The 17,173-nt window shown below is 38.2% G+C and overlaps 1 protein-coding gene across 3 annotated transcripts; it reads right to left on the bottom strand.

The window, feature by feature from the left end:
* Positions 1 to 709: 709 nt before the first annotated feature.
* On the bottom strand, positions 710 to 15,300 carry LOC111572231 (protein TBATA-like). Of its 3 annotated transcripts, XR_008602656.1 has the most exons (11): positions 11,519 to 15,297; positions 11,052 to 11,264; positions 8,346 to 8,516; positions 8,137 to 8,225; positions 7,638 to 7,787; positions 7,233 to 7,314; positions 5,159 to 5,327; positions 5,027 to 5,067; positions 2,565 to 4,341; positions 1,784 to 1,964; positions 710 to 1,666 (listed from the first exon to the last, which is right to left on the bottom strand). XR_008602656.1 is itself a non-coding variant. In XM_055013359.1 (6 exons), the coding sequence occupies exons 2-6, from the start codon at positions 11,236 to 11,238 to the stop codon at positions 7,195 to 7,197; spliced, it is 717 nt and encodes a 238-aa protein (XP_054869334.1). In that variant the 5' UTR covers positions 11,239 to 11,264; positions 11,519 to 15,300; the 3' UTR covers positions 5,362 to 7,194. The 3 variants fall into 3 exon arrangements, 1 of the variants encoding a protein (XP_054869334.1); XR_008602657.1 differs by lacking the exon at positions 7,638 to 7,787; XM_055013359.1 differs by lacking the exons at positions 710 to 1,666; positions 1,784 to 1,964; positions 2,565 to 4,341; positions 5,027 to 5,067; positions 5,159 to 5,327 and having other exon boundaries at positions 5,362 to 7,314; positions 11,519 to 15,300.
* Positions 15,301 to 17,173: the final 1,873 nt, after the last annotated feature.

Genomic DNA, 17,173 nt, shown 5'->3' on the forward strand with positions numbered 1-17,173 from the left:
GACTAAATTGTGTTGTTTAAGATTAATTGATACTGATTGCAACATGTGGCAGTCCAATTTCTCTTCAACACATTTTCATTAATGCTTTATTCTAATCTCATTTTGAGGTTGCTGAACCTGGTGCAATGAGAGCAATGGAGGAAAAGGTCATGGAAATCTATGTTAACCCTCAAGTGGTAAATGTTTCTGCAGAGAAGTTTGTCATTCAAATAGAACACACATTTGCTCTTTTTCAGTTTTTTTCAATTTTTTCAATTTTTATGTTCTTACGTCTTATCCGGGCCTGCACAGTGGTGTAGTGGTTAGCAGTTTTGCCTTGCAGCGAGAAGGTCCCTGGTTCGCGTCCCGGCTTTCCGGGGATCTTTCTGCATGGAGTCTGCATGTTCTCCCTGTGCATGTGTTCTTTCTGCTCTAGTTTGTGTTTTGTCTGCAGGTATCTTTGTTCTTTGGAGTGGCACTACTCTGATCTGTGGTTACAAATCCGACCAAACTCTGGAGTGTTTATTGTTCTTGTGTTACATTTATTATCTGTGTCTGTCTGCTATCCCTTCCTCTCTCCTCTTTACAATCACCCTAACCAGGCGAGACAAATGCCACCGTCCCTGAGCCTGGTTCTGCTGGAGTTTTCCTACTAGAATCACTGGATTTGTTGGGTTGCTGGGTGACCCACGATATGAGGTGCCCTGAGGTCATTTATGTTCTGAATCAGTGCTTTACAAACATGAATTTAATTAAACAGCTGTGTTGTTCTGGAAAGCTGTACTTTGAAATAACACGTTATTATAAATTTCAAAAGAAGTTGACATTTTATTATTGCACAATGTAAAAATATTGTTTGTTTCTGAGTAAAAATAATACAATTGCACACATTTGCAAAGTAGTTTCCAAAATACAATACAAATATTTGCAATATTAAATTCATTCTGCATATTAAAACAACACACATTTGGATGACAAAAAATGATCCTGATGTCACTGAAAAGTTATTCACATACATCGGTCAAAATATCTGATTTACTGTCCATCATGTCTGTTTGGTCTTCTGAACAGGAGCAGGAACATCAGCGACATTATGCAGAAACTCATACAGCAACTTAGCGTTATTAGCATTCCCAAGTATTTCTGCCAGCTTGTTCTGGCTGAGTTTGGCTAGGTCTGCCAAACTGTCTGCATTTTTAATAAGAGCCCTGTAGTTTTTCATATTGACCCCCGGCATTTTCAAGAGGAAGTCATAAGGTCCGGGGTTGTAGAGGTCTGTTGGTTCAGCCACAAGGTCTGACTCAGCTGTGACCGCCTGAGCTGCTGAAGCATCGGGTTCGGGTTGGCCTTGTTTTAGTTCCAGGAAGAGCTCGGCTGTGGCGTGTGGGGAGGGGCACCAGAGTATACGGAGGCGAGGGAAGTGCAATGTGAGTAAAGTAAGCTTTGAAGAAACATCATTTGACGATATCTCATGACGGAAGTCTGACCAGGCCATGAGGGAAAACGGTTTAGCCGGGTCGAACTCGATGAGCAGCACTGCTTTCCTGTAGTAGCGGGTCATGGAGAGGCACTGGGTGTAGAGGCGGCCGCTCTGCAACGAGCCGATCAGGTCACTGACGCTCTTACGCTCAACGCAAGTGTCTGGGGTTAAAATGTAGTCGCCAACAGGAGTCCAGGAACAAGCAACCTGAAAGTCACACCAGAAACATGCAATCAAACAGGGAAACAATAAATAAATTACAAAACTGAAGCAGGAATTTTCCCTCGATCAGACACTGAGAGCAACTAAGTACTTCTAGTTTACCTGAATTGGAGCCAAAGTTCTTCTGGCTGGAGCGCAGGGACTCGAGCAAATTGAGGAAGGTGACACAGTCGTACTGGGTGAGGTAGAGCAGGAGGACCCTCAGCACCTTCAGGTCCTGAACCAGGGCCTTGGTCTTTGCTCCTAGCTGATGCCACAGGGGGTCCAGGTAGTGACAGATAGTCTGGATGGGAGTGAAACAAACAGAACTTTAAAGAAAGAACATTCACCTCCTTTATAGGTAATCAACAAGGTATTACAGCAACAGTTGTGTTGTTACAAGACTTATTTATACAATTTCCTTCTTTAAATACTGCAGTAAAATAATCTGTATTCATATAAATCTGGCATGTCCATTCACTAAAATGGTCATGTTGATGATGTCAAACTCCTGAACAAACAGATGCAGTTTTCTTGTTTTGGTGTTTGTCTCTTTTCAAGTTCGATCAGGTCAAACAAAGAATGAACTTGTCCCCAACATGTTTAAATGAAATGTGTTCAGTCTGATATTCAGTTCAGTCACATTACATTTTAATTATATTCTACCAGTTTACTACATATGTCAACTCCAGGAACCTCATATAATCAGGTTAAGAACAGTGAAACCCAACAAATCCAAACTTTCCTCTTTCTCCAAAGAGGAGAGGTGCATCATGGGAAGTCACCCAGCAGTCTAGATTTATAGCACCTTCCTTTAGTCAGAGATGCAGACATAACTATGTACTAAAGTCTTCTGTAAACATGCAGTATTTGTCGTCTTCTGACTAAAGCACATTTAAATTACCAGTGCATCCTGCTCCTCCACGCTCCTTAACATCCTTCCTGTTCCTCCACTCATGGCTGTTGGTCGTCTCTGGGTGTCGTCGTCTCGTGGCCTCGGTCCCTCTGTCCTTCTATCCCTCTGTCCTTCTGTCCCTCTGTCCCTCTGTCCTTCTGTCCTTCATGTGCTGACTGGGAAATCTGAGTCAGCTACATGAAGAGGTCTATTCTTGATAATATCTGGCTGAATGTAACCTGATCTGCAATGTCATAAATAATCGTGAACAAAAGTTTACATACACTTGTAAAGACCTTGAAACACATGCATCTTTGTCACAAATAACAATCATACATTTTGGTTCATTCAAAGATATATTATAGGTCTTCTGGAACGATGACAAAATCTGCTGGGTCAAAAATATACATACAGCTACTTGAATTATCAGTTCTAGTGATGTAGAAAGCTGTGGGAATCAATTGAAAGTGCCATGGCCTCCTAAATTTTCATGAGTGATTATGACTGACTACAGCTGCTTCCCCGAGTCAACTTAATTACAACCCATTTGATAGACTCAAAGTCGAAGGAGCAGAGTACAGATATGAAACAACAAATTTCGACTTCAACAAGTGAGGAAAGTCACTTGGAGCAATTTCAAAGATGTTTCAGATTACAAAATCAACTGTGCAATCAGTTGTTTGCAAGTATAACAAACTGAGGTAAAAACAAAATGGGCAAAGGAACACTGAATCCAAAATTAGAATTGCTGTATGTATATTTTTGACTCAGCAGACTTAGCCATATCAGTGAAAACCCCAAAATGCCCGATTGCTTTTTGTGATGCGTGTGTTTCAGTCATTCCATTCTAGAAAATTAAGAGTTGTAGGAGTCATGGGAAACTCAAGGCTGTCATGATCTACATTGTCTTTCAGAGTGTATATAAACTTCTGTTCACAGCTGTGCTCCTGTACTATACAGGCATTACTGAAGACATTCAGCATTTTATCCACAACAGAAGGGACACAGAGTAAGGAAAGGAAAAAGGTTCCTCCATCATACAGAATTATGCTAATGTGTGCCATGCTTTATGCATGAATTCAAGTTCACATTTCTCAAGAGAAGTCTCTACTTAAAATCATGTTAATTATACTTTTGGACTTCATATTTTTCAAAGGAAATAAGATCATCTGTCCTGCTGCAGATTTATGTGCATTTAGCAAGGTAGGTTTGCTATTCCAGGTGCACCATTTAGCATCCTAAGTGACACTGTGTTGCTAAATGCATTGCAACTTATAACTTTCTGTCTGGAAACAAAGTCAACAATGTTATAATGCAATATGCATTTCTACTTTGATTTTGGCATTTTTAGTTCGATTAGATCATGTTTAGGTGCACAAAATCATTTTTAAAAATCCAATTTGAAATTTTAATTCACATCAAGCAACAGTTCATACAACGCTGCCTAATATGGTGCCAGACTACGTCAGACAGCTGATAGATAATATGACATCATCCGCAGCATGGGGCAACACTATTACAGCTACAATATATGGTGTTAATGAAGTGCAAATGAAAAGCAATCTGGTGAAGTCCTCTGATGAAAGCAGCATGTGCACACAGAAATATCGAGGTATAAAGCAAACATGCTAAGAATAACCTGTGATCATGGGAGCAATAAACAAAATTATCATACTGCAGTTATCAGCACAGTCAAAACGACTTTATGCACTCTGAAGTGCAGGATCCTGAGGATGATCCTGAGGTCCTGCATGGATTTCAAGGACCTCTGCATCTCCAATCCTCTCTGCAAAGAGACACTCCAGTCAGATTCCTATAGGGACAGCACTTTTACATTTGCCACCTGCTCTACTCTGAAAAGAATGGAAACTCATTATGCAATCAGCAGTTGTTTTGTGAATGTTTAGTTCTTACTTGCACTAGATCAGAAAAGTGCTCTTTTTCTGCAGCTACATATTATCATAGATACAGATCATTGAATCAATGACATACTGTATAATGCAAAAGAGGCAGCATTTTGTCTACATTGTACATTATTATCCATGCAGATACGATACAGACAGATATTGCGCAGTGAGAAAGACTGCAGGACCACTGCTCTGACTGTTTTGTGATTATTGTGAAACTGCATAGTCTACACCCTTTAAGAAAAAAAATACAATGGACAAATCAATCAAGAAAATTTGACAGGAAGACAATGAACATTTCAAAAGAGGAGCTGGCTGAAGGATTTTATTGATTCTCAGGGTTTCCTCTGGTTTCATCAAAAAGATTGATGCTAAAAAACGTCACACTTAAAATTGATTGTATCGTATAAGACAGAGCGATGTTACTTAATCCAAGGATGCACATAAAAGGCAACTGCATAAAAAAATACTCAATCCTGGCAATAAAAGAAGGAGCAAAAAATGTTGTGTTCATAATAAACAGCAAACTGAGGCACACAAGGAACAGAGGAAGTGTTGAGTTACCTGGTTTGTCATCGCCGGAAATCGGATTCGCTTTGTATGAGCTGTGGAGGAAAATAAACAAGATTGAAGATGTCAAACTTGAAATATTTGCCAGCAGAGAAAACTGATGAAAATGTGAGTCATCGCTCTGACCTCGTTCTCCAGGGTTTTCTCCACGGCTGGTCAAATGATGGACTGTACGCTGGTGGAGATGCACCTGGATGAAAAGCCTGGAGCTGCTGGAAGGTTCACTGGTTACGACGGCCTGAGAGGTCGACGCCGTCCAGAGCTCGTCTGAGCATCCCCATCACAAGGTCCTTCTCTGAGGGTGTGTTGAATCACATAACACCAGCAGAAGAGTTATCACAGTAATACAGGAAAATATAAGCTTTCAGTGGTTCACTCAGAGAGCTCTATGAGTTGCAGTAATTAAATACAGAACAGAAAACCTTTTTAACTGGAGTCCTTAAATGCATTCATCATTAAAAAAAATATTTCAGTATCAATAATTAGCACAGATGAGGTTCATATTCACAAGATGCACCAAAAAGAAGAAGAAGAAAGTGTGCACAGCTTTTTTTAATTGATTCAAGGTAATATTATACGGCCGTGGCTCACCAAGTGAATTAAAAGCCAAAGAATTATAATAAGAGAGATCCATTACTATGAGCTATAATGCCACTGGTACCACATCTGATTGACAAGTTTCTGAGATCTCTGTCGTCAATAAGATCAGTCATTACCTAAAAAAGTATTGCACACAATCAGTCGCATGTTAAATGCCCTGTAGTGAATAATCAGCGCTGTGCAGAAAGTAGATGTCCCTCTTTTGCTGGATTTAAGAGCATTGCCTCTGGGCTGTGGTTGACACGACCTACCAACTACTCAATTTTCATACTTTGAGAGAGATATGTATTGATAAGAATCTATTTTTAACAATATCTAAGAATGAGTATTTCAGTTTGGATTGCAGCCGTCTGCAGAGGACATTTACAATGGAGTTATGGGTATTTCTAGATGCTTTTGTAAATTATTAACTATTATCTATTATTATTTACTATTATTATTAACTATCAGTGGTCTGCAGGAGGCAAAGTAAAAAATAAAACAGTCTGATTATTTTCTTTATGGTATAATTCGGGCACATGGCCACAAGTGATGCAAGACACTGAATGAAGAGCCATGAATAACATATAGAAGTGTATGTGGCAATATAATAAGTAGAGAAGAGAAAACATTAAATAGGAAATCTATTCAATAAATTGACAACAGAAGGCTATTAAGCATGTTAGACCGAAGAACAGGGTACAGTAATGAGCATTAGTGTAAAATTTGAGCCACAAAACAGATTTTTATCCATTTTGCATTTTCAACGTGACCAAATAACTGCCAAAAATATGTATGCTGTGGGCCTACAAACCCCTCTATTGATATAAATTAATTGTCACTAATGTTTAATGTGCCATTTGATAAATCATGAGTGTGTGGGAAAAGTGCACAGTGTCAGACTGTATAAATCAGTCTGGAAACTACAAATTTATAACGAAGCTGCAGGTGATACTTCTTTGAACCCTAATTTTATAAGTTATGCTGTTTTTATATATTTGAACTCATACAATGTTCAAATAATTTAATGAAACTGACTAAACATTAAGAATTGATATGTATAGGGCATTTAGAGTGTAATTATGGGTATTTGTCCATAGTTTTATTAACTTGTCTGTCATAACTGGGGTGAACATCAGATTCTCTACAGCAGTCGGCAGGTGACACAGTAAAAATTCTGATTCTTTTTTGACCGTATAATGCAAAACCTTAACCACACCAGTTTGCAAAACATCTGATGAATAACCTTTAGTAAGCTATATGCCGATAGAAACTTAAAAAGGAATTAAATTGCAGTATTCATTAAAGAATTGATATTAGAAAAATATTTAGCATGTAAAACCCAAAGCCAGTGTACAGAAATGTCTTTTTTTAAATGTAAAGTAGGGCAAGATCTGAGCAGCAAACTCATTCTGACCATTTGCCAACCATCTGAGAAATGCCTAGTTGATATAAATTCACTGCCATTGGCTTGTAATGTGTCATATATTATACCATTTGTGGGTGGAAGCAGACTTTGAAAGGCTCCTGCAATAGAAAGCATTAGTCTGGAGACTCCAAATGTAAGTGAGAGTTGGTGGTATTTATAACTTGGCTGTCCATGTGGAATGACGTGTTTTACCTCTTTGGCCTGCAAGCAGAAGCCACTGCTGCACTGTGGACAGCGAGTCTGTCTGCAGGATCTGACAGAGCAGCTCCAAAACCTGACACCAGAGCAGCAGACCATCACAGCATTAGCTCACAATCCACAAAAACTTCACAACTTACATCAAGCGCCTCATTAATCTCCTGTGGTTCTCTGTGACATGACAAAGCTGCGTCGAAGGCTATTTTTTAACAAGTGTAACTTTAGACCAAAAGCTTTGCTCTCTGAATTATTTCTGTGACTTTGGAAATCTGCTTTTAAACCCTTCTTTACTGAGATAAAATATTACTTAGCTGTGCTTCATTTCAACGCCAAACTACCCCAAAATGCTACTTTTTGACGATTACAAAGGAACTCAAGATCAGTGGAGCTGTGAGTCACCGTGAGTTCTTGATCCTGGAAGGGTTGAGGATACTTTAGGTGCTGGGAATGAGATCTGTGCAGGTAAGACTTGCTGGATAGAGGGATGATTCTCCCAGTATCAGCTGAATACTGAGTCTTTTGGTGCACAAATTCATCCTCAGGTTGGTCCTGGAATATATCGATACATGCATCCAGTTTAATATCTACAGGGGCTAGGAGGAGCCATACAAAATTAATAAGACATAGAACACTGCCATATAGCAGCTTGATTCTTTTGTTTTGTCAAGCACTTTATAGCTAGAATTGGGCAAACTGTATACAATGTTTCTGCATGCCAAAAGCTTCTTTTGCCATATTACAATTAAAAATTTCACTTCAGGTGATCTCTACTGCTAGAAAAGGACATATTATACTATTATACTGAAATTTTAGTGCAAAGAGGTATGTTGTAGCTTCAGGCAAAAACAGTAGCTAGGCAAAAAGTGTGTCGTTATCTGGATAACAGCAATATACATACCTCATTTTTTCCCAATTGTGCTCGAAAAGACAGATTGACTTTTGCAACAAGTTCTTTAAGTTCATCCCTCCAGGCTTCTGAAAACAGTGCTGCGAAATAAATATGGGAAATGACTTTCATTATTCTAAATCTAAATTGCATTCTTTCATGGCTCAGCTTCAGAAAAATAATGAGAAAATTTAGGTGCCCTGTACGCACTTAAACCTCACCTGATTTGTTATTGTTTCCGCTGACTGCATGGAGGTTTTGAGTGAGTGGGAAGGTCAAAGCGGGCCCGGGTGATTTCCTGAGGACGTGGCTCTTGAGATGTGGATGAGGAAATAATGATGAGGTGACACACCAGTCATCTCGTACCATGCAAATTGGCCTGCCATTGAGTCCTGTGGATGGGAGAGCAGCTTGGTAATGACTATGCAAACAGAAGATAAAGTACTTCAGAAGTAAGGGACAATCAAACCTGTACCCTGAAGAACTACAGCCATTAGATTCCCTGCTGAGACTAAATGCAGCAACTTCATGGCCACATCAAGGAGAAAAGTGACTCTTCTACCAATAAAGCAGTCGTCTCTTACATGGAAGATATTGGTAATACAGGTGCCCAAAGAGCAGGCCATGAAATATTTCATTTGAAGTGTATGTAACTTGTGAATTATTACTAATCTCAGGCATGGACGCTGTCAGGGTTAATGGTCTCATTTATCTTGTTATTTAATGGATTTTCAAATCATCACCACCTGAAAATGTGGGTGTGAGACTTTCCAGTGGTAGAAATTTTACGCAAAGCCTCAAAGTGCTTGGCAGCTGCAAAGAGAAAACCCTACTTGGGGGAATCAGAATAAGCTGCACATGCAAAATTATCACATGAATATATTAACAGAACAGTTTTTAATGTAATAGGAAGCTATTCAAGCAGCATGAATTGTCTTAGCATCTGCTAACAAGTCTAAAAGCTCATCTCTGTCCATCAACTTTACATGTTTAGAATTTTTCTCCCAGAAAGTAATCCCTGCATATAATGGCTCAGAAGTAAGTATACCCTGTTGCTTCTTCTAGAATGTGCCAATCTATGAAATCCCTGCGTTTTTTTGCACCCACCCACCCACAGCCACTCACTGCAGCCCAAGCACTGCAGCTCACCTACAACTCAGCCTGAACACCACAAAACTACTCTGCACTACATAATGGCAAGTAGTAATACTGGAGTAATTTATCCATACATGTTTGACCAAGAAATTGAGGATTGGTTCCTTAGGTTTGTTCTGTATGAGACTCTGGAAGTCTAATCTTTCCAGAGATTCTGTGATTTTAGGGTGGAAATGCTCAGCCATGGTGTCGACTGCTAATTTAATTCATGATTTGCCTTCCAGCATATACACAACACTATAGACATGTTTACAAGGTAAAAAGCTTGATTTCCAATGCAATTTTTAATACAATTGTGAACATTTTTATATAACAATGCATGGTATCCCTGATCTTTCCTGTAGCTTCACCAGAAGACTGAAATTTTGGGTTGTTATTGAAAAGGAGCTTATACATGTGTTTAATAAGGAAGATCTGTTCCCTCATGAATATGAGCTTTTCCTGCTGCATTAGTCTTTCCATCAATTCCATTTTCCCATGCAGCCAAAACACTTCACTCTCAATCTTGATGTCTCTGCTCCCATCCAATAATCTATCCACGACTCAATCAGGCTGTAGATTCTTTTAAATCATTGCAGTTCTGTCACTTTCTCCCAGCTGCTGAACGTTTTATCCTCCTCCTCTCCATCTGCACATTATCACAGCTAGTTTCCATTAAACCATCTGCTAACTTTGCAGTGGGTCTTGTCGTCATGTCTTTTCTCCATTGTGTGTTGTTTGTGTTGTTGTTTTGTCTGTCACTCTATGCACTCCTGAAATCACTTCAATATTTTATGTATTTTTCAGCTGTTAAGTGTTTTATGCAACTGATTTACTTTCATCTTACAAAGCCATTGGGCCAAATTGACTGTTCTCTATTTTTTGAGGTTTTTGACCATTGTTGCAAAACTAATTATCCTGCTGTCAGCTTCAGCTGTGCTTTGTTTTTAGTATTTACATGCAGGCCATGTTAGCATTTAGCTCAAAACACTGCTGTTTTGTTTAGTAGAATAGATTGAAAATCAGCAAGCCTGAGTCAAAACAGGACAAAAGGTTCTTTTTGTCATGATTAAAACAATCTGCAAATGATATCTTGATATAAACATGTCCACAAAACATTAGTGTTTCATTTTTCCTTTTTTATGTAAGATTTGTTTTTGTGCTTCTTTCTTTTTTTTTAATGAATCAAAAATGATGAAAATAATGACAATAAATAGAAATTTAAATCATGTTCCAAACCTCTCTGAACTAAGAAGGAAATCAAGGTTCAGCTTGAATCAGTTGCTGTTTCTAAGCTTGTTTATTAAACTTTCAGTCGATGCTGATCTACGAAAGAAACCATAAAGTGCATTTTTGGTTGTTAACCAAACCAATTACTCAATATGAAATCAATAATCAATCAATAGATGCTAAAGTGCTCAGGGAGACTGCAGTGTCAGGTGAAAATTCTCTACAGTTCCCTCTGAATGGAAACGCAGGCAGGTGTCAGAAATAATCTGTTTTTTAATTTGTGTTGAATAGAGAGTCAATTATGGTGATCAATAATTGCTCATTTCTCCATCCAGTAATGAACATGATAATGAGTGGTAACAATTAAACACAGCTCTAAAAAATGCATATAATTATTTGAAAGTTGTTTAGAGGAGAGGAGAGGAGAGGAGAGGAGAGGAGAGGAGAGGAGAGGAGAGGAGAGGAGAGGAGAGGAAAGGAAAGGAAAGGAGAGGAAAGGAAAGGAAAGGAAAGGAAAGGAAAGGAAAGGAAAGGAGTTAGTTTAGAGACCTTGTTCTGCCTACCTTGAATATGTGTCACCCGGTGTGGATGAGGGTTGTGCTGGGAGAAGAATGAGTGGTGACTCAAGGCCCCAAAGCGTGGGCTGCTTTTTGTCAGTGTCTTGGTAAATTCAGTGTTGAATGGGTCTTGATTTATTTGATTGTGGCTCCTTTCTCCTGTCGTTCCCTGGGAGTCTGGTGCTGTAAACATATCTGAGTGATGAATGGTAGTTTTGTCTAAATCAGAAGGAGAAAGAAGAAGTGAAAAGCTCTTTTGATATGATGTGACAGAAACACCAAAACCTTATTATAGTAGAAGTTTTTTGTTTCAAAGTTGCTAAAAACTAAACACCTGAGAACTTATCAACTACCGTGGTGCACACAACTCTGACTTCATTAACTAAAGAAGTAATGTGTGTTTTGTGTCTGATTGGAAAGAAATGCATCAGGTAAACACATTTTGAGAAAATAAGATTGAAGGACTACTTTACCTCTGAAAATAGGGTGCAGCTCCAAACTTCTGGTAGTCAATGTTTGTGTTGCTTTGGTTGCTAAGAAACCTCAACTAAACAATGGCATCTGTGTACTGGCACACTCAGTCAGGAGTTTAGAGTGGATGTGCAAAGCAAGTGCGATTTACCTATTGTATAATATTCTATAATTATGTATTGTATGAACAGCTGAAAAATGAAATTAATGCAGAGAGAAGAGACACTGCACCCGACCACACATGTAGTTTTATCTGGCTGTAGTTCTATGTGGAGGAACAAGAGAAAAAAAACAATGTCTTACCAGAAAAATGTGTTTTAATTGAAATTTTTAACCCTAAAAACTATCTGCAGATGTTAGCTTCTCCTCTGCTCATGCATATATGCATTTTAATGCAGTCCAGTTCCTGATAAATCTGTTTTTATTTAGCTATTATTCAGTTTTTCTGTTGTCAGACTGTGGAAAAGTGTGAAAAAGTTCACTGGCAAGTTTTCAAACTGCTGTTCTGTTTTGTTAAAACACTGATTTTATGACTGCAATGTTATCTAACAACCCCAGTGCAGTGATGAGTTAACATGAACAGATGGAAAATGAATTCAGCAATTATTTCAAGGTAAAATAATTGTTCAGAGAGAAAGTTAGGAGTGACTGAAAGCCCTGATCTTGCACTGATTCATGGCTCAGCAGTGTGCTGGTTGGTCAACTGTTTTGCTCTGCGTGGTTGATCATAGATGCAGAGAGAGTTTTCTTCCTGAAGTGGGTGTGGACAGCAGTTATATTTAAAGTGACATACACTGAAACAAGCTGTTTAGAGATCAAACTGAAATTTTCCCTGATCATAATTGAAAATTGACACACATAAGAGTTTAGATGCAGTTGAGAGTGATGGCTATGTGCCTGCTGTTTGTCTTCATTGTGGTTTTGTTTCTGTGTGTGTGCATTTCATTCCATTTATTCATTTGTTTTTGAAATGGTACAATTTGTATTAATGTACATTTTCATGTAAATACAATAGGTTGTAGTCATACAGCTAATTTCTGTGTAAAGTGTCACTGGCAGATCAAAATTAGGGAACATCATAAGACCATAACTGAACAAAAAAAAATATATATAAATATATATATAAATATATATATACACACACACACACATATATACACACACATATATACACATACATATATAAAATGATAACAGTGGACATAACAGACAGAAGTTGAGATGTTGAGGCAGCTACCAACCACTAATTAATTAACATATGATTCTATTGCAAATATCTCTTTGTTGCTGTTGCCCATATCTCTCTACATTATTGCACAGTCATATTACACTTATCTATGAATGTGTATTGTTGAGTGAAAGAAATTAACCATGGGTTGTCATCAGTCCAAATCAGGTGAGAGTCGTTGTTCAAATGTGAAATCAATTAATAATTTTCATAAAGAACAATCTGAATCTAAGTGTGATGCATTCACAGGTAAAGTTAAATTTCATGCATTTATGGTGGTCAGTGTAGCAGGAATCCAGTCATTAGTCAGAGCTAAGAACACAGATGAGAAACTTAAGATCATTGTTCTTTTTCAGGAAGAATGGAGTAAGATAAAGAATAAAGAAGTTGAATCTGGATTTAACACAGAATCTGACTCAGGATCAGGCTCAGTTTCAGGAAATGGTGATGTAGAAAAAGGACAGAGTAATGATGAGTTGATGAAAAAGGTTTAACAGTCTGCATGTTCTTCATGTGTTTGTCTTTAAAGTGATCAGATGGAGGAGTCAGAGCTTTGTAAAACTAATGCAGCTTTCCCTAACTGCATGATTGTTAACACAGCTGTGTGTCAGGCTTGGAGCTCGGTGGAGGCCAGAGATATAGTGTTTAGTGTATGAGATCCTTTCACTAGTCTGATGAAATATCTTGATTGGTTGTGGGTTACAGCTATATTGTGTAATGTTGTGGTTCCAGAATGAAGAATGAAGTTATTGTTGCACTGTGTGTTTTGGAACAGAGTGGTCTGTGGTTGAGGAATCTTTTGATCTACTTCCCACTGAGAATGTCCAGTGACCTGACAACCTCGATGTGCAGACATGGTTAACAGAGCAGGTTAAAAAGGCAGTATTTAAACATGCATGCTCTATTGTTAAAGTTTACAGGGTTGATGTTTGTGTGTAGGATGATGATGATGAGCCTCTGTGAATATGTAATGAATGGTTTGAGGAAATGTGGAAGTTAGGAACGGGTTGTGATATTAATGACAACAATGCAGTGGTGTTTGGGTTAGTTGTAGGGAGTGTATGTCCTGAGATTTTTTAGAGGTATAGAGTGTCAAATCAGTCATGGCATAGTAGTATGTGGATAGAGTCAATGCATGTGTTGATGGAAATGTACAAGGATTGTGGTTTTCCATTGAATGATGTGCAAAGGTTAAATATATGTTTCAATTCATAGATCAGCCTCAGTGTTGTTTTTCTCAGAAGGGTGTTCCCTGAACAGAGTGGAAATGCAGACAATGCTGGAAGTATAGGAGAATGAGACACTGTGCCAAAGATTGCAGAGTAGTAAGGAGCGAGTCAGTAGAATGGAATGTTTTTAATTGTGTAAGCAGTAGAGTTTAATATTCTTGTATTGAAAATGTAATATGATCAGTAGTAAAAAGGAAAGGGATCATTTCAAAATTATTTTTTTAAAATAAAATGGATTATTTCTGTGATATAACTTCAGCATGTAATGGTTTGGTATTGGTGTGCTCAATAGTGAGAAACTAAAATTTCATTTGTGGTGGATTTAAATTAATTGTAATCTTAAAAGTTAACTATATTAAGTAAATTAATGCGTCTCTAGTAAATAAAATAGTGTTAGACTTTTAATGTCTGTAGTTTAAGGGTATTATACAAATATTTAATTTGTTTTTAACATTTATAGAGTAAATTGATAGCAGGATAAATGGAACAAGATCAATTTGTGAAATTAGTAAAGTATATTACAAGTTGTGAATATCAATATTTTTCTACACTATCTTGTGAAATGCTGTGCATTATTATGTAATTAAATTGAAGATATTAATTGATAAAGGAGCTATATTTTCTGCTGTATGTTTCACTGATAATGTTAGTATTCCTAGTTCTAAATTAATCACTGTAGGAGTTTCAGGCACCCCATAATTAAATCATTTTTTGAACAAGCTTACATTAGAAAAGTAGGATCAGATGTGGAACATAGTTTGTGATTCTTGCAGGAACACTTTTGAGTGTGATGGGAAGAGACTTTCTTAGTAAATTAAACACTGGTAGTAGTTGCACTTCAGGTTACTTGTTTCTAGGCAATAATAAAATCAGTTGAGTGTTTGTAGTGAGCAAATGATTTTTAATATTGTTAGACTGTGGCAAGTTTTAATATGAAAGGCAGTGATATTGATGGTTTGTGTAGTGATTCTTTTTAAAAATGTTTCTGTTGGCCTTTTATCAGACAGCTGCAGTGAGAGAGACAGGAAATGGGAGAAGAGTCAGGGGAAGACATGCAGCAGAGGGCCGCAAGCGGGAATCGAACCCGGGCCAGCTGCAACCAGCTCCATACATGGGTCAGTTGCTCAATACGCTGAGCTATACAGGCACTCCTTGTCTAGTGATTCTTAGTTTACCATAGAGTTTCCATTGAAGAATTTGTCGGTCTGAGCTGAGTTGAGTTGAGTTGAGTTGAGTTGAGTTGAGTTGAGTTGAGTTGAGTTGAGTTGAGTTGAGTTGAGTTGAGTTGAGTTGAGTTGAGTTGAGTTGAGTTGAGTTGAGTTGAGTTGAGTTGAGTTGAGTTGAGTTGAGTTGAGTTGAGTTGAGTTGAGTTGAGTTGAGTTGAGTTGAGTTGAGTTGAGTTGAGTTGAGTTGAGTTGAGTTGAGTTGAGTTGAGTTGAGTTGAGTTGAGTTGAGTTGAGTTGAGTTGAGTTGAGTTGAGTTGAGTTGAGTTGAGTTGAGTTGAGTTGAGTTGAGTTGAGTTGAGTTGAGTTGAGTTGAGTTGAGTTGAGTTGAGTTGAGTTGAGTTGAGTTGAGTTGAGTTGAGTTGAGTTGAGTTGAGTTGAGTTGAGTTGAGTTGAGTTGAGTTGAGTTGAGTTGAGTTGAGTTGAGTTGAGTTGAGTTGAGTTGAGTTGAGTTGAGTTGAGTTGAGTTGAGTTGAGTTGAGTTGAGTTGAGTTGAGTTGAGTTGAGTTGAGTTGAGTTGAGTTGAGTTGAGTTGAGTTGAGTTGAGTTGAGTTGAGTTGAGTTGAGTTGAGTTGAGTTGAGTTGAGTTGAGTTGAGTTGAGTTGAGTTGAGTTGAGTTGAGTTGAGTTGAGTTGAGTTGAGTTGAGTTGAGTTGAGTTGAGTTGAGTTGAGTTGAGTTGAGTTGAGTTGAGTTGAGTTGAGTTGAGTTGAGTTGAGTTGAGTTGAGTTGAGTTGAGTTGAGTTGAGTTGAGTTGAGTTGAGTTGAGTTGAGTTGAGTTGAGTTGAGTTGAGTTGAGTTGAGTTGAGTTGAGTTGAGTTGAGTTGAGTTGAGTTGAGTTGAGTTGAGTTGAGTTGAGTTGAGTTGAGTTGAGTTGAGTTGAGTTGAGTTGAGTTGAGTTGAGTTGAGTTGAGTTGAGTTGAGTTGAGTTGAGTTGAGTTGAGTTGAGTTGAGTTGAGTTGAGTTGAGTTGAGTTGAGTTGAGTTGAGTTGAGTTGAGTTGAGTTGAGTTGAGTTGAGTTGAGTTGAGTTGAGTTGAGTTGAGTTGAGTTGAGTTGAGTTGAGTTGAGTTGAGTTGAGTTGAGTTGAGTTGAGTTGAGTTGAGTTGAGTTGAGTTGAGTTGAGTTGAGTTGAGTTGAGTTGAGTTGAGTTGAGTTGAGTTGAGTTGAGTTGAGTTGAGTTGAGTTGAGTTGAGTTGAGTTGAGTTGAGTTGAGTTGAGTTGAGTTGAGTTGAGTTGAGTTGAGTTGAGTTGAGTTGAGTTGAGTTGAGTTGAGTTGAGTTGAGTTGAGTTGAGTTGAGTTGAGTTGAGTTGAGTTGAGTTGAGTTGAGTTGAGTTGAGTTGAGTTGAGTTGAGTTGAGTTGAGTTGAGTTGAGTTGAGTTGAGTTGAGTTGAGTTGAGTTGAGTTGAGTTGAGTTGAGTTGAGTTGAGTTGAGTTGAGTTGAGTTGAGTTGAGTTGAGTTGAGTTGAGTTGAGTTGAGTTGAGTTGAGTTGAGTTGAGTTGAGTTGAGTTGAGTTGAGTTGAGTTGAGTTGAGTTGAGTTGAGTTGAGTTGAGTTGAGTTGAGTTGAGTTGAGTTGAGTTGAGTTGAGTTGAGTTGAGTTGAGTTGAGTTGAGTTGAGTTGAGTTGAGTTGAGTTGAGTTGAGTTGAGTTGAGTTGAGTTGAGTTGAGTTGAGTTGAGTTGAGTTGAGTTGAGTTGAGTTGAGTTGAGTTGAGTTGAGTTGAGTTGAGTTGAGTTGAGTTGAGTTGAGTTGAGTTGAGTTGAGTTGAGTTGAGTTGAGTTGAGTTGAGTTGAGTTGAGTTGAGTTGAGTTGAGTTGAGTTGAGTTGAGTTGAGTTGAGTTGAGTTGAGTTGAGTTGAGTTGAGTTGAGTTGAGTTGAGTTGAGTTGAGTTGAGTTGAGTTGAGTTGAGTTGAGTTGAGTTGAGTTGAGTTGAGTTGAGTTGAGTTGAGTTGAGTTGAGTTGAGTTGAGTTGAGTTGAG

Source organism: Amphiprion ocellaris, chromosome 9 (genome assembly GCF_022539595.1).
Source record: "Amphiprion ocellaris isolate individual 3 ecotype Okinawa chromosome 9, ASM2253959v1, whole genome shotgun sequence".
Lineage (NCBI taxonomy): Eukaryota > Metazoa > Chordata > Actinopteri > Pomacentridae > Amphiprion > Amphiprion ocellaris.